This window comes from Nematolebias whitei, chromosome 15 (assembly GCF_014905685.2).
Source record: "Nematolebias whitei isolate Nwh7 chromosome 15, NemWhi1, whole genome shotgun sequence".
In the NCBI taxonomy this organism is placed as follows: Eukaryota; Metazoa; Chordata; class Actinopteri; order Cyprinodontiformes; family Rivulidae; genus Nematolebias; species Nematolebias whitei.
The window spans coordinates 31,881,608-31,901,404 of NC_056512.1; the positions used below are offsets into that span (position 1 = coordinate 31,881,608).

Genomic DNA, 19,797 nt, shown 5'->3' on the forward strand with positions numbered 1-19,797 from the left:
CTGCAACAGGAGATGGAACTTGAGTCCAGCAGGATCTTACTGGCGTCTGCGTGGATGGACGATGAGCATGGCAGGAGCAGGGGACGTGTTGGGGTTGCAAGTGAAACTGAAATGCAGAGAAACTAAAGATTTGCACATGCCAAGAAAAGAAAACATTTAAAAATGGCAGCAGATGAAGTTTTTTTTTTGTATCTTCATCTCTACATCACAAGGCAAAAACGTTCTGATTGACTGGCTGCCTTCTTGTCAGCTCATGAGCATTTACACTTGTGTCTATGAAAGGGGGGCCCTATTAAAGGACACTGACTCGGTTTGGGGGACATGAACCTACAGGGGCATTTCGACTGATCCTGCTTCTCCGTGGCCACTCCCGCTCAGTGTCTTGAGCAAGCACTCATGGAAAAAAGCTTTGTCACATTCCCATGTTTTTCTTCTGAACCTGCTCTTTTTTTCTGTTGACCCAGTGTTTCCCACACTGGTCCCATCCATTTCATACTGCACCTTCACTATCTGACTCAGTCACACTCCGTTGTTCAGTGGGATATAGCTCAAAAGTTGTTTGAAACCTTTTGACCGTTTAGACATATCTTTAACCCTTTATCACCTTAGCCTCAAAATTTCCACCTGGATGTATTTGCTTATTTTTACTGTAAAACGACCATTAAATGTCCAGCGAGTCAATAGCTTGCTCATTTATTAAGAATAATTGGAACTTTCAAATATCTAGCAGTTATTTATAATTAGCTGTCTATTAAAATAGTGTATTATTATTATATACAAATGTGTCGTTGGTGACACGCTCGTAATAAAAGGGTTAAATAGAAATCCCCTTAATCTGCAGAAATTCAGATTGTATTTTTCATTGAACAATGTCTTTTCTCCTACAGAGGAAGGCATAAGATGAAAATATTGATACAAAGCTGTACTCTTAAAGAGTTCATGCTCTTAAGGACTCTATGGGGGGGTTCCTTTTACTTTATTTTCAAAGAATGAATGTAGCTGCTCCTATATGTGAATAGGAGCTTTCTGTCAGTGTGGGATCTCATAGGATGAGATACACAATGTCGTTTTGTTTGTGTCTTAAGTACTTCTATATAAATGTAATATGATCTGAAAATTGTAGAAGGAACAAGAGCAATGCACAAAAAGTGAACAGATTTCACGCTGTTCATCTCCACACGAATGGCTCGGCTAACACCCCTGGATCCTTAAGAACTTTTATTAATCAGTGTTGTATTGATCCAGGCCAGGAGGTCAGTGATGCTTGCTGAGGAAAACGTGTCTATACATGCAGGGATAGCAGTAAAAGCCAAAGACTATCTCAGAAGTACAGCTTATGAATCTGCTTTTGTTTGCCTGTACCTTCAGTCTTTTCTCGTGTCTTTCAGCTCAACTTGAGCGTGTTCGTTTCAACACGGGCAAGAAATGGAAGACGAGGCGTCTTGGAAGTGATTTCTTTCTTATATTCATTTATAAAGGAGCATAGAGTTACTTCCATGTTGTTATTCTGATCAGATGTGCTGTAAAGAACACTATTTAACAAGAAAAATGTTGCGTTACTGCAGGGTGCTGAAAATTTCAGCTGAAAAGGTGTGAAAGTTGGTATTTTCCAAACCTTTATTCACCGACCAAACAGGCAGATATAGAAACTTACTCTAAACCACATCTTCTAATTTCTTCCACGGTTTACGTCAAAGGAAATTCTCCTGTTATTAGTTTAGTCTCACTTTTCCTTTTTCGCTTAGAGCGGTGGTGTCCTCCAAACACCAAGTTGAGAGAGAGAAGCCCTGAAATTGCATTACATTTGATTATAAGCGAGCAGGCCGTCTGGCTCTGCTGTGTGCGGGCGTGTGAGCTTCCATCACATTTGTCCACTTCGGTGTGGAGTATGGATAGAAGGCGTTTCAGCATATTTCGTTTACACAACTGAAGCATTCTCAGTAATGCCCATCCATTGTATTTTAGGAACGTTATCAAGTGTTCTGTGTTGAGACAATAGACTGAAAATATGTGAATTAGAATAACCCCTTGCCTTTTATTGCTGTTATTTTTGTTAGTTATTCAATTAGAGGGAAAAACAGTAGGACTGGAGATGGATAGTTTGATTAAAGAAAAACAGTGCTAACACAGAAATATCCAGTGAGGTACATGGTCTTATTTTTTTGCCTTGGCTTGTGTATCAGTGCACATGTATACTACACACCGACTGCGTTGCCTGCATAGTTACTTACAAATGATCAAGCTCTATTGTGCCAGTATGCTAATGGATGGTGTCTAGATGTGATTAGTTAGAGATGTGAAGTGATTTCCCTCCTGCCTTTTGAAGTTGTAAAGAGAAAACCTACCTCTCTCTGCTGCAGGGACTCATGTCCCTCTATTGTAAGACAGCTACACTGTCTGACTTTGCTGTTTGTCACTCCAGTAACACAAAGTGTGTTGGTTTTTGTGCCCTCTAATATCTGGTGCAGTAACTGTACCAATAACTGTTTTTTTTTTTTTTTTTTGTATATTTCTATATGTAAATTTTAACTCTTTACTTATGTACAGTAATAAATAAATGTTTAAGATTTTTTTCTTTAAAGAAAACACTTATTGAACTGGTTTATTTTTTAGAAACTTCAGAAAAGTCTGGTGTGTGTATGTTTGTGTGTGTGTGAGGGAACTCTGGTCTAACAGTGCTGCAAACATCGCTCGACTGGTTCTAAAATAATTGAAAATGAACATCGAAGGAATGTGTATCACCCGCCACATTTCATGCCAGAGTTTTATGCGAAGACTATCTTACATGGAGAACTGGTTCTGGCATTTTGGTCAAATGTTTAAAAAAAATAAAAAGTTATGCTTGAGCTCATGCGATATGATTAGACGTGTTAGCTTTTTAATTGTGTGTTGGGAATGATTTTCAGTTACTGTCACATAAAAGTTTAGCTTAATTTCTGTGAATTTGACAAAGTTATAGCTATAGTTGTGTCGGCTAATGCCATTTAATTGTGGCAGCCGTCCTGAATTGGATTGACTCCAAAAGTTAATCATTTACAGATGACCTACCAATTATTAATTTCTAAATTATCCATTTAAATCTGTCCAGTGATATATGTTGCTAACGGGCAACAACACAGTTCTTGTGTTATCTGTTGTTGCTCATAATATGTTTTGGGGCTCAGTCTGCTACTACCTGCCATGCCCAATCAGCTGAATCAGAGTTATGCAACTTTTTAAACAATCTTCTTTAGAACAGACTGTCAACCATAATAAATGACTCCCTCTACTGGTAAACCCTTATTGAGAAACTCTACATGTTTCTCACCAACACAAAGGTAAGAGTTATACCTCTCCTTTCTTCAACATGAGTCCATTTGAAATTTCTAACTTAATATTTACTGATGTAATGTGGGAAAATGGTGTGGAGGGAACTGAGTTTAGATCTGGCTACAGGGTGGAGGGGCCTGCATGAGTAAAGTGCAGATGGGGTGGAAGTGGTCATTTGGACTGCAACGGGTCAGCACAGATCACAGGAAACCAGATGGGAGCAACTCATCCGCCTCTCCTTCTCCATGGACTTGGCTTCAGACCCAGACATTCAGAACTATTTGGCTTTTATCAAACTTTTGTTACACAAAACTGACTCTGGTTTAAAGATGCAACAGGCAGCGCAACGTGGCATTATGAAATCTGGATTCAAGCCACCCAATGCCTGATGGTTTTATTTATGTTTAAATCAAATGTCCAATCAGCAGCATGTGCAAAAGGCAAATCTGTTACTAATTAGTCACTGCCTGCAACGAGCTGCAGCTGATACTTTGGTGGAAGGACAGAGTTACATTTTAATTCTGTCTCTGATACAATTATTTTAGCAACAGATGTAGACAGAGATTAAAGCTCACTGCAAACTGGTATTACAGTAAACATAAAAAGTTATCCTGAAGTATATCAAATGCTGCATTTTGAAAAAGTTAACTCAAATTGTTTTCCAGATATCATGAAATGCGGGTATGCACTCAATGCAAACGAAGAATGAACCACGAGGAAGTCAGCTATGTAACTGATCTGCATTTAACTGGCTGGAGTCTGTTGGTAAACGAGTGGCAGAATTGGAAAAGTGTTGCACCTCAGATAAGACATTTAGATGATTGAATCCGTTAAACATGGAAAAACAAAGAGAACAAGTAAAACTACTGTCAATAAATATTGGGGCTTAAGAAAGAGCAGTGGAGCCCCTGAAAGAGAGCTCAGCATTCAAACGTGGTTTTGGTAAAACTTCTAGACCGGTTTACTGTTTCAACCTACCCTTTCTTTTCTCAACAAATCTGAGCATAAACTGGACTCATTGTCACACTTTGAAATTCTTGGAGGACGGCTGTGGCTGAGTGATTAGAGCAGTCGTCCTCCATTGCAAAAGTCGGGGTTCAATTCCACCAGCAGTCAAATGCTGAAGTGTCCCTGGGCAAGACAATGAACTCGTTGCGTCAGATGTTTGTCCCATCGGTGTATGAATGTGATAAAGCACTGATTATTCTTTGTACAGATGTAGTAGAGTGCTGTATGAATAGGAAAATGAGGGCACAGATTGTGTTGTAAAGCACTTTGAGTATCTTGATATGATAGAAAAGTGCTATATAAGTGCAGTAAATTGACCATTTTGTTAGCAAAATTCGCCATTTTTGCTCACAAATATTTAACATTAACATTATTGAAATGAAAAAAGTACGTTTTTTTTTCTTAATGTGTGATTTATTTATTTGTCTTGTCTGTTTGTTTGGACTGGTGTTCTAGACGTTGCAGCGACTACCTTTAAGGTGTGCTGGGTGAGACATTTGAATCAAATCAGGGGAAAAATAATATTAAAATGCTAGCTCGGTGTCACAAATGTGATTAATAGGCATTAGATGCAACAAGAGAAGTAATAACTGAGTAATACTGTCTCACAAACTAAATTTGAAAAATCTTGGATTATATCTGGAGGAAAATGAATAGGAAGTGTTGCTTTATTAAGGTGGAAATCCTTGACTCTTTAGTGGATGCTTTTCTCCTTTAGGCCATTTCTTACACATGCAGTCGTTATTTTCCGTCAGATCAGATTTACCTCCTCAAGGAATGACGCATTTTTGTGTAAAAGTATAATAGTGTATACTTAGAGGAAATATATTATAGACCTCACACTATGTGTGGTGTGATTTCTTTAATTATTTGGGTTAAATGTTCTCTCTAATTGCTTTTACTGAGAATGTGGTGGAGATGGGTTGGAGTTTCTATGGAAACTGTGTCTAGATGTGGATGTAGAGCCCTTCCTTGCCCTGACTGAGGTCACTCAGCTACAAGATAATTTGATCACTCTGGACCTTTAGTGTTAACCAGAGCAAGACCTTAATTTCCCTGAAAGTGAACAGGAAAACAAAAGAAACTAATTGGTTTTGATCACCATCACTCATGCAAAGTACTCAATAACAAAATGTGCTTTTAGGAATTGCATCAAATGCTGTTTAAACATGTCTTATCTCCAGTTATCCTTACAGTGAGTGGTAAAGATAATTCCTTGTTTGTGCGATGAGATCAAATGAGCAGGTGATGTGCAAATCAATAATGAGCTTGAAAGAGACAACAGATTAATCTGGCTTCTTTGTGACCGCCTTCAAAAGACTAGCAATCAAGAGGGACACTATTCAGTTGAGAGAGCACTTAATTTATGGCCAATAAGATCCTAATTATGTTATTTCCTCTTAACACTGCCTCAAAGGCCAAATCAATCAATTTATTCATTCACACTACTACTTGGTCATACAATCATTTTTTATGTAATCTGAAGACATGGATGCAGTCACATTTTGTTATTTCTACTGTACACTAAGAAAAAATAAACGGAACAACTACTAAGAGGCATTTTTTTTTTACTCTTCTTGAACAACAAATCACATAATTCTGAAAGTACATTCTTAAGCATGTAGCTGATTTTTTTTATTTTTTACTTTAAAGTCTCTAATAAAACAAAAATGTTAAAGACCTAGCATTTCTTGAAGGAATGCATATCGCCCATCATCTTTCACGCCAGAGTTTCAAGCTAATATCAAACTATGATGAGACCTGGTTGAGGTATAACTGTTTTAATCAAACCTTGCACAATGATTTGCACAATCTCATGCTATGGTTAGATCTCATGGTTGTGTTGGCATTTGGCTACAAACACATAAAATGTTAGCTCAGTACCTGTAAAGTTACAACCATTTTTGTATTGGTTAATGTTGATTAGCTGCAGTGGCAATCTTGATTTGATGTGGATCCAAAGTTGAAAATGTACATCTATTACACCATGGCTTTGCTCACCTTATTGATGTGACAGCTAACTTCACAAAGTTTTAGTAAACTGTGGTAATCTGTGTGACATGTATGTGAAAGCACACACGTGGAGCTCTTCCTACCACAACCTAAAGAGAATGCATTACAGTAAAGGGCTTAATTTGGATGCTCAAATGAAAGCAGGTGGGGTCACAGAGGTTTCCACGTATAGCAGACCCTCTTGTTGACTGGACAGTGATTTAGATGCTTCATTATGTTTTTTTTTTTTTTACCTTTTGGTGTTGCATTGCCCATTTGTCCTTACGAACTTATGATTCTGAGTATGTGTTCGGGGTAAAACTCAGCTACTACCACAACAAATTTTAGCTCATTATCTGTAAAACTGCTTAAGTTGAATCCATTTTTTTTTCTGCTTTCTAATTTCAGTTAACTGTGGCAGCCATCTGGGGGGTGAAGGCAAAATCAGTTTTTACCTTTTTAATTAAAAAAACAACAACAACAAAACTATGAAGACAGTTCTTCATATAAAAAAAATAAAGCATAAAGTTTAAGCATGTTTTACTCCAGTGTTCACATATTTGCAAAAGAAATGACGGGAAAACTGTCTGAACTAATCCTTTTTTATTGTTTGTATAACCAGTACAATTCAGTTTTATGTCAGTTTTGGTCAAAGCTTGAAAGAGCCGCATGTGCCGCAGGTTGCAGACCCCTGGTACACCCAATGAATTATTGCGTGCATACCCCTTTAAATTAGGTACCTTTAAACACAATGTTAATGGCCAACTACATTTCCCACAGTCCTTTGCTAAGAGGCAGGCGCATTCGTAATCAGGTCAACCAATCATATACGCGCACTGTGAAGCGCGTACTTCGAAATGGCATTACGTCCTCCAATGAGCTTCCGATATTTTACGGTTTGTATCGTTTGTCCAATCAGTGACCTTGTTATTCACACTGACCAATCAAATGATCGCAATGGCGTAGATAGGCGTCATCGCTTTTCACAAATGAAATTCAACACGGAGTTTAAACCATGGGCGCGGGCGGTCCTTGAGTAACTTTGGGGCGGTCCCATGTCAGGACTCGTGCTTGAATTTGAATTCAGTCAACTTGTATAGTAGTTACTAGTCAGCTCCAACATAAATTATAACACTCTATAATTTGTTCTGTTGTCAAAACTTTTGCTAATTTAGCTTATTTTACTATTAGCTTGTCTCTACGTTGAAACTGCTTATCGGTTACAGCTATACAGGCGTCGTGCGCAAGGAAAGATCACTACTTGCAATGAAAGCAGGCGGTAAGTAACTTTTCTAAAACCCAACGTCCTTACCAGCATCGTATGTATAAACTTAATATAAAACAACTTTGAAACCCCGTATTTAATCATTGTTGACGCTGATTCTCTGCTTGCTAAATCTGACATCTGAAACGTTAGCTGGATGTACTAGTGAATGAACTTGAAGCAACGCTCGCTCAAGTTTGTCAATATTAAACAGGATAACATTCGGCTAATTCTAAAATTATGACGATATTGTTTGTGGTAATTGTCAACTAATATCTTCAGTGCAAACTAATGGAACCAAGCCACAGGTTAACGCTTTGATTGAACCACAGGAGGGAAATTTGGGCGCTCACTAATGCTCGGTACACTCTGTTAGCTTCGCTCTAATGCAACAAAAATGTCCAGGGTTTTCTTATTTAATTATAATAAAGTAATAACAGGGCCACTATTTCAAAACATTTTCACATTTAACCAGTTATTTTGAGTAGGTTGCCTTAGTAGAAATGTTTAGACTAAAGTACTAATTCACAAAAAACATCTTTATTGCCTGCTCATACTATTACATTATTATTTCTGCCCTTACTCAGTAATGCAGGAATAATTGTTGTGTGTTGATCTGAACCTTCATTCACTTAATATTTTAACCATATGACTGATCATTTGCTCTAATATTCAGTGATAGTTTCAGGTACATTGTACTTTATGATTAAATGTCTGTTGTTAATATTTTATACCTATGAGAAACTCAATCTAAAATGTTTTTATAAGGAACTGTAAAATTCACACATTTAGTCAGTAGGCAAGTGAATGGTTTCTCCCTGACAAGTAGTAAAACTTAAGTAGAACATGTAAACAAAAGATTGTCAAGTATGAGTATGCCTTTATATATTTTAAACAGTTTTTTGACTCTATTTCCAAATCCTACTAATGTAGTGACCCCAGTGGTCACAAGTTTTAAATGAAGTACAAATATATGTTTGAAGTCTCTGTGTGAATTAGTTTGCCAGGTTTGCACTTAGGTGTTAAGTGGTTTTTGTGTGTGCACATTTTAAAGTATTTGGCACGTTTGTTCTGAATTTAAAGCTGTTTGTAAAAAAAAAAAGTTGTTGAATATGTTGGAATTGATTTATTTTCAGTTGTCCACTGCCGTTGTTCAAAATGCTACTTGGTTCCAGCACGGAAGCGGGTCCGTAAACGTTCTCCAGCCCTGACCTTGCTTTCCCTACCTGAGGAAATAGTTCTGTGTGTCCTCCAGTGTCTCTCTGCTGAGGACCTGCTGTCTGTCAGAGCGGTGAGTCAAAAAACAAACCTGTAACATATATGCGTTGGATTATTGCAGGGTTTTTCATCTCATGGACACCTGGTAATCTGTTTGGCTTCTCTTTTAGGTTCATTCCCAGCTGCGGGACATTGTGGACACACACTCCAGTGTGTGGGCCAGGGTCAGTTTCAGAGACAGGTGGCCATCTCCCAACACCTTATGGCTATTTGAAAGGTACAGTTCATTCTGTCAAATCAGTTTGATATGCACACTTTTACCGCTTGCCACTGAAAGGCGAAGACGGACAATAATGCTTTTGTGTGTGTGTGTCAGTTTTACAGACATTGTGCTAAAATGTGGTGCATTTGAAGCTAACTGTCATTTACAATATATACTCCTAGTGCTACTCATTTTGTGAGATCTGATTAACCTTTAGAGTAAATCCAATTCAAAATGGCCGCCCCAGTTAATCCATTGCATCCAACACAAAAATGGCTTTAACTCAATCATTTTAGCAGATATTGAACTAAAATTTGGTGATGTAGTAGCTGTGAGGCATTCACAACACATAGTTTAAGTGATTTTTAAAACATCACTTTAAATTTTGACAAACTGGTACAACTTTGTTATTTCTCAACATTAAATGTTCTTAGTCTAAAACTGTGGTATGAAAGGAAGCAGGCATTGTGCATTCCTTCAAGGAATGCTAGGTCTTTACTTTAGCTCAACGTTTTTTAATGTAAAATGTTTGCTTCATTTCAGAGCTGCAGAAAAAGGAAACTTTGAAGCTGCTGTGAAACTTGGAATTGCTTATTTATACAATGAAGGACGTAAGTTCAGTTATTTTTGCTCCGTTTCACGTACAGTAAATATCTGCTTTCACTCCTGCTGAACGAATGTCAGTTTAATGTCAAAGACTAAACCATCTTGAAATGAAATGATTACAACACTTCACTGTCGCCATCTTTCTTTCCTCTAGCGTTGCTGAGTGATGAGGGGCGAGCGGATGTATGCGGTCGAAAAGCCTCCCACTTCTTCAGTTTGGCGGAGAGCCTACGCTCTCCCAGAGCCGATCCCTTCACTTGGGTGTTCATCCGTCCGCCGTGGTCGCCCACTGGCAGCTGCTGCAAGGCCGTGGTGTTCGATCGCCTCAAGGCTGAGTGTGATAACAACATGGTAGGTTTTTGCTGCTGCCAGATCAGGAAAAATGTGCCTCCTTCTTGGGAAAGCTTAATATTAAAAGCCCAGAATTCCTTGAAGGAACAGATATTGCCCACCAACTATTCCACCACTAAAATTATCAATTGCTACAACAAAATGGAGTTATTGCCATTTGGGCAGACCTTGTAAATGATGCATGATCTAATGCGAAAGGGTGAGATCTTGCAAGATGTGATATCACTCAGAATCTGTCGTGTGTGACTCTCAGCTACAACCACACTGAATTTTAGCTTAATATCTTTAAAACTGACTAAATTCCAACCTTTTCTGTGTTTAATAATTTCAATTAGCTGTTGTAGTCATGTTGAATTGCGATGAATCTTCAATAATTGCAGGGGACTTAAACAATGCGTATCATTTACAGCACTGGTAATTTAGCTATATTTCAGGAGACTTGCATGATTTAAATTATTTCCAGTGTTTAGATCCCAAATGTTTTCTTTTTCTCTGCAGGAGAAGAGGGGCCCGTTGTTGCACTGCCTGGCCAGAGTGTTGCTGCTCTTTGAAGTGAGTGAGACTGAATCTGACTTTCTGGGTGGGGTTTGTTAAGTTTCTATCACTCATTAAAATGTAAATCTTTGTGCTGCTGCCATACTGGTTGTTAGACAAATAATTAACAATCCCAGTTAAATACGTGTTTTTCCTTTTCTTCACCGTTATCTTAGTTTCAGTCAGTTGCTAAAAGCATTTGTGGGTTTTGTTTGACACATCAGGAGCATTATTAATTAGCTGAAAAAGTGTTTGTCAGACTTCTTTTACTGCCGTCTCACAAGCGTAGGAACAAAACGCTCAACACTTTTAGAGATGTGTCAAAAGATCTGCTGCCTGTTTTTAGGAGGAAGAAAAACGCTCAGATGCCGTATCTTTGCTGGAGGAGTCGTCACAGGCCGGCTGTCTGCTCAGTTCCTATCTGCTGTGGGAGCACAGCCGCAAAGCTGCTGTAAGTTACAGCCTTTACGTCCCTTTGTGGAACCACCACCTAAATAACAGAACCCCTGTTTGAAACATGTTACAGAATCGAGCAAACAAATCAAGAAATGTTTGATTGTAGTTGGATTTTTTTCTTTCCATATTTAAAAACAAAGGAAAACATGAAATGTGTGTTTTGAATTTCAGATCGCAGACCCTGGCAGGTACCTGCAGTGTGTGCGGACTCTCAGAGACTATGCGGGCAAAGGATGCTGGGAGGCACAGGTGTGTGATTAACAAATTAAATTGATCTATTCAAATAGTTCTCTTTTTTTCCCCTCCTGTCAGCTTTCTTTGTTTTATTCTCCCTCGGCTTTGTGATAAAAGCTTTGTGATGTTCCTTTTGACAGCTTTTCCTCTCTTGTGCCTTTCTTTCATTTATCTTTTCCCACTCCTCCTTTTAGTTCTCTCTGAAGCAATATCACGCTGTGTCAAAAGGGCTTGACAGTTGCCAACATCATTTTTTTTTTCTTTTTCATAATGTATCATAATAATGTGACTCATCGAGATTGCAAAATCACCAAACACAGCAAAAATGAGTGCAGTACTCAACCATATTGTCATTGATTTATTTATCTTTTGGCCTTTTTTCCCCAGTTGTCTTTGGCGAAAGTGTGCAGCAGTGGGAATCCACTGGGTTTGGAGTCCAAAGCCTGTTCTGACATCGTGGCCCAGGTTTTCAATACTACAAATCTGGAGCAACGCTGTGCTCAGGGCATCCTCAATAGAGGCATCAAAGACACCATGAGGTACACCAGAACAGAAATTCCACCATGATGTTTCTGAAACAATGAGCCTGTTCATGACTCTGGTTTAAATAGCATTAAAGAGAACATTAAAAATAGTGAGAGTAAATATTTTTAAAAGACTGCGTTCAGTTCCAAAACTCATTTAAAAAATCAACCTAGTCACTCTGTTTTATGTCCATCTAAGCTTAATCAAATCTAATTATAGCATTTGTTCGAATTTGCCATCACACTTTGAGTTTAGATTATGTGTTAAATTTAATTAGAAAATAGTCAATCTCATTTTGTATTATCTAACTATAATTTTCCTTTTTCATTTTTAACACCTGAAGGTTGGAAATTTTAATTTCCCAGTTGTCACATCAACAATAGTTCTTGTAGCTTTACTGCATTTCTCCTTCAAGGAAGAAAACATTAACATAAATACAAACCAACGACAACAGATTGATGTAAAAGTTTCATAATAAAATTAGACTGGGGGAGATATCTAAAACTATACCAGCTAATTTCAGCATTTCATCTCCAGTACAAGAAAAATAAGTAAATTAATTACAAATTAATTTTGTTGCAGTAGCTATTTAAGAGTTCTTTAACAATGAATGGTGGCACTTTTACCAAAAACATAACATTAATTAGGAACGTTTACCATCATTTTAATTCAATTCATCCATCCATTATCTTTACCCAGTTCTTCCTTTTTGGGTTGCTGGTGCCCGTATCCAGCAATCACTGCTCGAGGCAGGGGACACCCTGGACAGGTCACAAGTCCATCACAGAGACAAACGAGACAGACAACCATTCACACTCACACCCAGGGAATTCTATTCACTTTATTTATACCTAAGGAGCTATTTAAAATATGGAGCATTAAAAGTAGCTGCAACAACTCAAAGACGCAGACCCACAGTGCAACATAACAGAAATAAACAACACTTGCAGCATAACATGTAAAACACACAGGCATAATTAGAAAATGACCTAGGATGATATGATAAAAGAAACGTGATATTTGTGGTAATATCAGGATGTGTTGCATGAAATGTTTCTATTAATGCCTTCAATTTATACAATTGTGTTTTCCTTATTGTAAAGCCAAAAATTCTTGTTTAACAATGACATGCAACATATTTTTCCCCACATTGTTGTTCCAGGTACATCCTGGTTGACTGGCTTGTGGAGGTGACCACCATGAAGGACTTCTCCAGTCTGACACTACATGTGACCGTAGGTTGTGTGGATCGCTACTTGGCCCTGCGCTCTGTCCCCAAGGCTCGTCTGCAGTTACTGGGAATTGCCTGTATGGTGGTTTGTACACGGTGAGGATGCTTGCAAGTCAGGATCTTCAGTGTTTCTTTTTTTTCTTTACTGTTTATATAGTATAACTTTTATAGTATGACATGTTCTAAAATCATGGACAGAACCTTATAGTTTTAAGATTTTCAGACTAATCTGATTTTTATTTTTATTTTTTCAGGTACATCAGTAAAGAAATCCTGACCATTCGTGAAGCCGTTTGGCTCACAGACAACACATACAAATATGAGGACTTGGTTCGAATGATGGGAGAGGTTGTTTCTGTGCTGGAGGGAAAGATCAGGGTTAGTAAGCATATTTACAAAGACTGTACAATATCAAGATCACATTGAAAGATCTACTAGTTTAATTAGAAGATTAATCAACTTTTTTCCCTTGCACCCTGCTCCAGAGCCCCACTCTGCCAGATTATGGGGAGGTGCTGCTCTCTCTGCTCCCCATGGAGAGGAGATCCACTCACCTGTTCAGCTACATCTGTGAGCTGTCGCTGCTCTACTCCGCTCTCTCCACGCCGCCTCCTGCCAAACTGACCTGCGCTGCACTTCTCCTTACACGGGCGCTGCATCACTATGGTGCTCACTGATGCACACATAACACTAAGAAAAAGCCTTTTAGAATTTACGATTTGTGTTTTTGTGTAAGTTTATACTCATCCTGAGTTATGTCTGCAGGTCCCGTCTGGCCCACCTTGTTATGTGACTACACAGGCTTCTCCAAGCAGGACCTGGTTCCGCTTTCTGTTCTGCTTTATGTCAAGTGGTAAGTTCATCTTTATAAATGTTTGGACTGGTAGCCAAGCAGTTGCTTTTTGAGTGGACTTTATTATTCATAAAATTTGAACTTAACAGACCTTTAGCTGCATTTTGAAAAATTGTTTTCCAACTTACAGGAAATAATTTTTGCAGTTAAGTCCCCTTGGATCAAAATTTGCTTTCAATCATTAACCACTCTGGCCATATCAAATAATCTGATGACCCTGTAAAGAGAATATAATTTTAAAGGTAGTTTCATAAATTGCTTACATGAAAAACATAGGAGAAAACAAAACAAACTATTGAATTACACAAATATGCACATATACTTTTGTTTCAACATCGATTATTTGTGTTTGCCAACTTTTCACGTATGTTAATGTTCATGCAGACATGTTCCTGTTTTTAGTTTTCTACATTCACCTTATGATCTAGTTATTTTTGCCATCTTATTTTAATTTGTTTAAAAAAAATATATATATGGATGCCGCTTTTTATGATTATCCATTGTTATCATTCTTTGTTGAAATCAGGTCTCTCTTGTAAAAGAGTCCTTGACGCTCAACGGGATTAACCTGTATAAATAAAGGTTGAATGAAAAAAAATGTTATGAGGCCAGTTTCTGGTGTTTATGATCTTCAAAGAAAGTTTTATTTGGCGAGGACATTGGCTTTTTGTTAAACCTTAATGCAGATCTAATGCTTAAAAAAAACTATTGCCTTCGAACTTGGTTCAAATTTATTTTGAGATTAGACAAAACAATAACTCATATTGTGATCACTAGGCCTGTCACGATAACAATTTTTGCTAGATGATTAATCATCTCAGAAATTATTGCGACAAACGATAATGTAGTTTGAAATTTGACAATAATTAGTAATTATTGTCAAATTTAAGAAGAAATGTTTAATTTGTTTTGAGTGTAGTACCTTTTTTGACTACTAGATGTCAGTATAAGACTGTTTGAACCAAAGGATGAATAGTGAGGGAGCGAGCATCGTTTCTCTTTAAGAAAAATGGGAAGGAGGCCCCTTGATGTGACATGGGCTGTCTCTACTTCCTGTTTTTCGTTCTCAAAATGGCGGATGCTTGGTGTGGTTTGAGCTCTTTTGCATAAAATTTGTCACACAACGCTTTTAATTTAAAACAATCAAAAACAAGTTCTCAGCTTCTTTTTGCAGAGAAAAACAACTTTTTACACAAAGGCTCAGGTTTCAACCGTGAATTTTGGAGCTTCGACAAGACGAAGGTTTTTTTTCCCCAAGGTTAGCCTGTTAGCTTAGCTCATAGCTTAGCTTCTTTGAATGATTCAAAAACACGATTTTGGATGGTTAAAATGGATTTTAAAAAGAAAAGAGAAAGGGAGGGGTCAGTGAAAAGCACTGGAGTTGAGCCTTTTGTCATCCAGTGTCTTCAGTAGAAAGAGAGATGAAGAAAACAATAAAGCTGATAAATGAAAATGATGTTGATAATTTTCATTTATCATGCCATTACTTGATTTATTGTTTATTGTTTATTGCGACAGGCCTAGTGATCACATTTGTGTTCATTCACTTGTTCTGTAGAGCTAACAAACATGTTTTATAGTTTCCAACATTTCGTAGAGTTCACAACTATTGATCGCTGTATTTTATTGACATCTTTATCTTCAGCTGAACACTGATGTTCAGTTTCAATGCCTATGGTTCAAATTCATCAACTAAACTTATAAGATCATGCCACCCTGATTAGTGTTGTTATTTATTTGTGTCTTTAATGGTTGCTCACAGTCAAACAGCAGCTCTGCAGTGGAAACACAAATATCTATATCAACAAAGCCATAAACAATAACTCAGAAATACTGCTGTCCATGTTCTACTGTTGTAACTACGGTATACCATGACTCAGACATGACTGTAAAACGTGCACCGCGTTTCTTTATATAATTAGAAAACAGCTATTGATCGGTTATGTGTCAGACTTGTCAGCATTCCCATATTGATTAGTAACAGGATGCTTCAAAATCGTTTGCTTATACAAATAACAAATAGGCATCTTTTATCATAAAGGTAGCATAAAACATAGATCTGCAGTCATAAAGACAGGAGCCTTCCTCGATGTGTGTCACAGAAACGTGCCTCAGAGTGAGTCACTTTGATAGGTTGTATCAAAAACTAATCCTCAAATGGACACATAACAAGATTTGTCTAAGAGTTGATGACAGGGTTGCAGCAGCTAAAGTGGATCCAACTCATTTGTTTTGTTTTTTCCTTTGTTTTTCTGTCTCCTCGTCTTCAGTTTCAGTCAAGATATTCCCAAAGACTACAGACACATGTCTCTGACTGGTGTTAAGCAACGCTTTGAAGATGAGATGTACCAGCAAATCAGCAAGGAAAAGGTACTGGCACTTTGTATTTATAAAAATAAGTTAAAGTTCACTAGTTTGTTTTTCTACGTCTGTTGTTGTTTTCCCTGAATCTAAATTGCCACTGGTTTCATTTCTCCGCCTCAAGGTGATGGAATTTAAAGAGCTCTGTCAGATCTTAGAAATTCCTGAAGTCGAACCTCAGATGGAGCCTCCCAGTCCCAGTGGTGGTCAACCAGCAGACATCCACACCTTCCTGGCCTCCCCATCAAGCACCAACAAGAGGTGAGCCAGCTACCAACACACAGATCACCTTTATTTTCTTTTAAAACGTGTCAAGACATTTTCTACTGCATGAACCATAACAGTCTGCTTTCTATTGGCACAAAGTGACATTTTATTTTACTTTGAGGGCAATAAAAACAAAACAAGACATGGTATTTTTTTTATTTGGTATATGTGTATGCAGCACGGTGGCGCAGTTGGTAGAGCTGCTGCCTCTCAGCGAGCAGATTGTCCTGGTTCAAATCCCGATCTGGGGGTCTTTCTGGGTGGAGTTTGCACGTTCTCTCTGTGCATGCGTGGGTTTTCTCCGGGTACTCCGGTTTCCTCCCACAGACCAAAAACATGCATGTTAGGCTGATTAGTAACTCTAAATTGTCCCTAGGTGAGAGAGTGAATGGTTGTTTGTCTCGTTTATCTCTATGTGTCCCTGTGATGGATTAGAGACCTGTCCAGGGTGTCCCCCACCTCGCACAGTGATGGCTGGACATGGGCACCAGTGACCCAAAAAAGAAGAAGCGGGTAAAGATAATGGATGGTTATGTGTGTGTGTGTGTAAAAGTGGTGCCTTTCTAGTGATGTTATATTTGGTTTGTTTTTGTGTTGCTGCAACGTGGGTGACATAATTTGTTAAAAAGTTGTTCGAAATGTGCTGTGGCAGTGGAGATGTTCTTTTCTGATTGTTGCATGCATGAACAGTCAGATGACTTCAGATAACTCAATTGACTGCATCAGAAGACCAGAGACAGGAACTGTTCAAGCTACAATACATAATAGGGCCAGAGAAAGAATCCTAAACCCAAAATAGCACAGATTTAACTCCCTTTGATTTGATTTATATCCCCCCCCCCCCCCCCCCTTCCCCCCGCAATGGACAATGCTGCTTATTCAACAGGACATAAAAATAATTTTATACAATTAAACAGTCAAGTGACCATTGACCCTGACGCTTTTCTTGCTCATTTAGCAATTCTCATCTCCCGTGTGCCGTGACTAACAGACTTGTGAACAGTTTTGTCCAGAAGGTGTTTTTCTGGGTACCATCTGTGAGAACCTCCTGTGACTCACTATAACCCTCTGCCTGTCCACCTCTCTTTCTCCCAAGGAGGCGTGACGACAGCCCGCAGGCCCACAGGGACAGCTTGGTGACCACACCCACAGCAGAGCTGTCCAATCAGGAGGAGATGCTGCTGGGAGACATCCTGGACTGGAGTCTGGACTCCTCCAGCTCCGGTTATGAGGGGGACCACGAGGAAGAGAGCGAGGGGGAGAAAGATAATGATTGTAAGCATAAGAAGATGAATAGGAATGGGCTGGGGACATTTATTCCCGTGAGATTATTAGAAGTCTTATAGGTAATGCATATAAATGACCTAATCTAGATGGAAAGTAGGAGAATAATGCATGAGCTCCTCTTTCAGTGGGACATAATGTGACTACAAATGACGCAGTACTTATATTGTCTGTCTTTATAGACTGGTATAATGAGAGTAAATGTGGAGCAATAACAAATTTTATTTATTTATTTATTTTGTGTGTGTGTGTGTTTAATTTCTTTTAACTTTTTTATTAATAGCTTCAGTGGTATCCATCAAACTGCACCCGCTGACTGATGCAGACATTGGAGGAGAACACTGCAGAGCTCTGTCCAGCGACGAAGACAACAGCTTCTGTGAAGCACAAGACGAGGTGAACAAAGATCTCCAACAACCCCTCTCCTCATCTGCAGACCTTTGTAGTTCAGGATACTCGTCCGTCCAGAGCGTTAGCCCCTCGTCTACATGCTCATCGTCCAACTTCACGCCTTGCACATTCAAGACTTTTACCACCTCCCTGCGTGCGGTCTCTGCTAACGCTCAGCCAGGTTTCCGCCTCTTGGTGCCCATGCAGAGGCCCAGGGGCATCTCCACCAAACAAGTGAAAAGGAAGAACATAGCAGCACACAGTGGAGGTGAGGTGGAAAGAGAAGAAGAGGATTTGGAAGAAGAGATCTCTGCCAGTGCAGGGTTTCTGAGCCTGTAGGAACGGATTTTTCCAATGATCACAAACTTTTTAAAACCAAGCGCTCAGTTTAAAACCTGCAGCACTTTTTGTCTGTTGTCCATGTTCCTTTCACCTGTGATTCTGAACTTGTTGATCAAACGACTCTGAGTTTAAAGACTAGCAAGGAAAAAAACAGACATGAATAGAGATAACTTAGAAACTTGTCTTTCTATCACGTTACATTTAATTTACATGTTTACATGCAGGGACCGATAGAAATACCTCCCCTGAAGTTAAACTTGCAGTCAGATCTAAAACCACTGGAATATGACTTGACTTTTCTCTGGAACCTGATGCATTTCAGCCTTTACAACAATGTACGGTATCTCAGATCTCATTTGATTGTTGGTAAAGAAAGAAAACCTCATCGATTTTGTTTCTTTCCAAATGGAAAACAAACAAATTTCATAGTTTTTGAGACAGTTTGCTTATTGTAGTCTCTGATATGCACAGTTTGTACAAGAAATATTGTATTTGGTGAAATTTATCAACAACAACAAAAAAAGTTGACTACTGGGTGTCTAGTTGAGAACATTGTTTACAAATGAAGCCTAAAAAGATGATTATCAGACTTGTTGTTCTGCTTCGCTCTTTGTCCTGCATTTTTGCCAAAGGTACCACGGTGTCATTTATCTTTTCAGTGTCATCAAAAGGGAAAAAAAACAGCTGTGAAATATGTCACTTTGTAGTCTGAAATGGCTTGTGCAACAGTTTTTATTTTACTTTTACCTGTGGCACACTAATCCCATAAAGAGCTCTGCACTGATGCTAATTCACTAATCAACTAAAACTTGAAACCTGTGTAGAGGTGCACACTCTGTCATCAGTGTGCAAATGTAACTTGAAGCTCAAGCGTTATAATTTTCCTCCAAACTTAATTAAGTCTAGCACTTTTTTAATATCGCAGGTGTGCAATGTAATGAAATGTACCATGCTTCCTAATTTTACTTTGAACATTCAGTATTTAGGGATTTTTTTTAAATCGAATTTGTGCTTTTTTTTTCTTGAACACAAATCAAAGGTAACACACTAGAGGAAAATTACCTAACGGGCTTTTCAAAGTACTGTATGCCTCATTCAGGATACAGAGGACATAATATCAAAACAACTGTGACTGACTGTAAATACATTTTAAACTGTTACTCTTCCTGACTGTTTTTTTCCTTTAAATGTACATGGTGCTCAGACAAAAAAAACACGCCACTACTACTTGAAATTGTATTTGCTTCATTCCAAAAAAAAGGCAGTTTCCTTTTTTTCAATATAAAGTTTTTTTACAGTTCAGTGTTTTC

General features: G+C 38.3%; 2 protein-coding genes across 2 annotated transcripts in view; both read left to right on the plus strand.

Annotated features, from left to right (window-relative positions):
- Positions 1-19,797, plus strand: part of LOC119421163 — a 77,512-nt gene that overhangs the window by 12,523 nt on the left and 45,192 nt on the right. The gene's annotated exons all lie outside the window — the stretch shown is intronic.
- Positions 7,576-18,484, plus strand: ccnf (cyclin F). Its single transcript, XM_037688991.1, has 17 exons — positions 7,576-7,588; positions 8,710-8,864; positions 8,962-9,068; positions 9,597-9,664; positions 9,814-10,010; positions 10,509-10,562; positions 10,891-10,995; positions 11,172-11,249; positions 11,622-11,773; positions 12,922-13,086; positions 13,245-13,368; positions 13,476-13,656; positions 13,756-13,843; positions 16,114-16,213; positions 16,329-16,465; positions 17,568-17,746; positions 18,039-18,484. Exons 1-17 carry the CDS (start codon positions 7,576-7,578, stop codon positions 18,482-18,484), a joined length of 2,349 nt encoding a protein of 782 aa, XP_037544919.1.